Genomic DNA, 2,889 nt, shown 5'->3' on the forward strand with positions numbered 1-2,889 from the left:
AGCTCCTGGCAGGTAAGTTGATTTTCCAATACTACATTTGGTATTCCCTTGCAGAAACATTGCTATTGAGTAATATGTTTCTTTCAAACTCGTTTTAGATTTTAATGTCTCTGTCTTCTATTACCCGTCAGGACTTGCTTGCTTTGGAGGAATCTATAATGTCTTGCTATTTTGTTTTTTAGAGTAGTTAACAATTAGCAGTAATTAGTCAATATTAGTATTTCTTTTTTCTTGTAATCCATATTCTCATTATTGGTTGTTTATTGTTTTATATTTTTGATAGACATGGAATCTACTGTTCGTCGACAATTTTTTTGTTTTTTCACGTTGGAGATAATATTGAAGTTGTACCAAATCAGAAAACTATTTATCATGGAGGAAAAATCATAGGAGAGCTAATTGAAGAAGGATGTACGCATTCAAATTTAATGCATAAGATATGGCTTCGAACCAAGAAAAATATGTAGAATAAACGCATTACCTACACAGTCAAGTTTAACCAATCTCAACTTATCGATCTCATTGATACTGATAGTGTTAACCAATTGATCACATTCAATGATGATACAGCTCATGTATACATCATGGAGGTAGAAAAGACTAACCATGATAGTACACCTCATGAGGACAATGACGACAACGTTCAAGACAGGTATGTATTACAACTATTATCTTTTTACAAATTTTTCTTATATTATTTATTAGTGAATTATTATAAAAGTAATTTAATTTTTTTTTATGATTAGTACACTATCAAGTAATTCAATTCAAGGAGTTGACGTCGTTGGTAATATTGATGGTCAAAATCCGTTAACACCAATTCTATGGACAACCCAACTTGTCCCTACAACCCTAGATTATCAATGGCTTTGCTAAGTGGAATGATCTTATAAAGGAAGAATGATAGATTTTTCAAAATGCAAGTAAGCTGAGAAAAACATTGTTTGAATATGGTATTGCTCATAAGTTTGCATACAAGTTCTTAAAGAACAGTTCGGGTAAAATAATTTGTGTCTGCATGGTTGAAGGTTGTCCGTGAAAATTGTCGGCTTATGTTATGGGAAAAAATACTTCGTTCCTCGTGGTGAGGCATTTTATCAAGAATCATGAGCACTCAGCTCAAGATGTATTGGAGAGTACTCACTCTTTCAGGTCTAATTTGGTATCTTCAATTATTGTCGACAAGTTGAGATTAACTCCTGACAAGTTGCCTAATGACATACGAAATGACATTTTCAAGGAATACGGATTTTCACTAACATATCACCAAGCTTGGGCTGCAAAGGAGAAAGCATTAGCTGAAATTAATGGCGTACCTAAAGATTTATATATGTTAATTCCTTGGATATGTAATCGTCTAGTGGAAACTGATCCACAAACAATTGCAAAATTGACATGCTCTCCTGGTTATCAATTTGAAAAGCTTTTTATTGCATATGGGTGTTGTGTGACAGGTTTTCATCGTGGAGCAAAGCCTATATTATTTATTGATAGTTGCCACTTAAGTGGTCCATACAAGGGAACTCTTCTAGCTGCCTCTACTTGCGATGTAAATAATGACTTATTTCCGATTGCGTATGCAATTGTTAGTGCTGAAAATAATGAGAATTGGCTTTGGTTCCTATCTAATTTAAAAGAATTAACTGGGTCAATTCCAGTTACATTAATATCTGATAGGCATCCATCAATTATTGCAGCTGTGGAGCAAGTATATGACAGGTATATACATGCATATTGTTATCGACATGTGAAAGAAAATTTTTGTGCAGAAACTAAAAAGTTATAGAGGGGAATATGCAGTGAAGTAAAAGAAGATGCAAAAAAGCTACTAGATGCAGTTTGCTATACCCGTTTTAGCACAGAGTTTACAGAAGCTGTGGAACAACTTCGTGCATTTTCACCAGAACTTGCAAATTGGTTAGAGACTAAAGGAGATATTAACAAATGGGCAAAGTTTCAATTCCCTCATTGACGATGGGACCTCATAACTACCAATGTAGCTGAATCATTTAATTCATGGATAAGAAAAGAGAGGACTCATAGTATTTGTACTTTAATAACGGAGCATAGAGACAAACTTGCAAATCTGTTATATACTGCAAAGTTAGAGATGACTAAATGGAAGAATGAAGTTGGACCAAAGATTGATAACATATTAATGGAGCATGTAGCTAGAAGTGAGTTTCTTAAAGCAGTGAGATATGGAGATCATAATGTTATGGTTAGAGGGTCAAATGTTGATGTATGTGTGAATCTACTACGCAAAGAATGCACGTCTTGAATGGCAAATGACTGGAATTCCATGTCCACATGCTTGTGCTGCAATCAAATTATTACATGGCAACATCTACATCTATGTAGAGGAGTGCTATCTAAAAAGTTCACAAGAAAAGATTTATGCAAGCAGTATGATCCCAATTGAAACTCATGACATGCCTGATGTCAACAACCTGACCCTAACAGACTGGGAGAATAATATTTTTCTTATGCCACCTACAACAACTTGTCCTCCAGGAAGACCATGCAAGAAGCGCCGAGAGTCACAATTTCAAGATGTGCGTGTTTACAAATGTAGCCGATGTGATCAGAGTGGTCATAATCGTTCTAAATATAGAAATCCTAATCTAGAAAGAATATGAGTTTTTTTAGATAGTTCTAGCTTTATAGATTGTCACATTTAGAATTGCAATGTTGGTTTTTCTTAAGTTATGCATATTAGGTGATTCTACTGAGTTTCTTAATTGTATTTGTGAAAGTCTACACTTAAACTTTATAGTTTTACTTTGATTTTTAATTAAATTTGTGTAATCTTACACTTGAATTTCGTAGTTTTACGTTGATTTTAATAGTGTTTGTGCAAATATGCACTTAAATTATACAATTCTGCAT

General features: G+C 33.8%; 1 protein-coding gene across 1 annotated transcript; it reads left to right on the forward strand.

Moving 5' to 3' along the window:
• Window positions 1–1,057: 1,057 nt before the first annotated feature.
• Window positions 1,058–1,972, forward strand: LOC130932263 (uncharacterized). The gene is made up of 2 exons (XM_057861681.1): window positions 1,058–1,719; window positions 1,801–1,972. The coding sequence occupies exons 1-2, from the start codon at window positions 1,058–1,060 to the stop codon at window positions 1,970–1,972; spliced, it is 834 nt and encodes a 277-aa protein (XP_057717664.1).
• Window positions 1,973–2,889: the final 917 nt, after the last annotated feature.

The sequence above is a fragment of the Arachis stenosperma genome, chromosome 1, assembly GCF_014773155.1.
Source record: "Arachis stenosperma cultivar V10309 chromosome 1, arast.V10309.gnm1.PFL2, whole genome shotgun sequence".
Classification (NCBI taxonomy): Eukaryota; Viridiplantae; Streptophyta; class Magnoliopsida; order Fabales; family Fabaceae; genus Arachis; species Arachis stenosperma.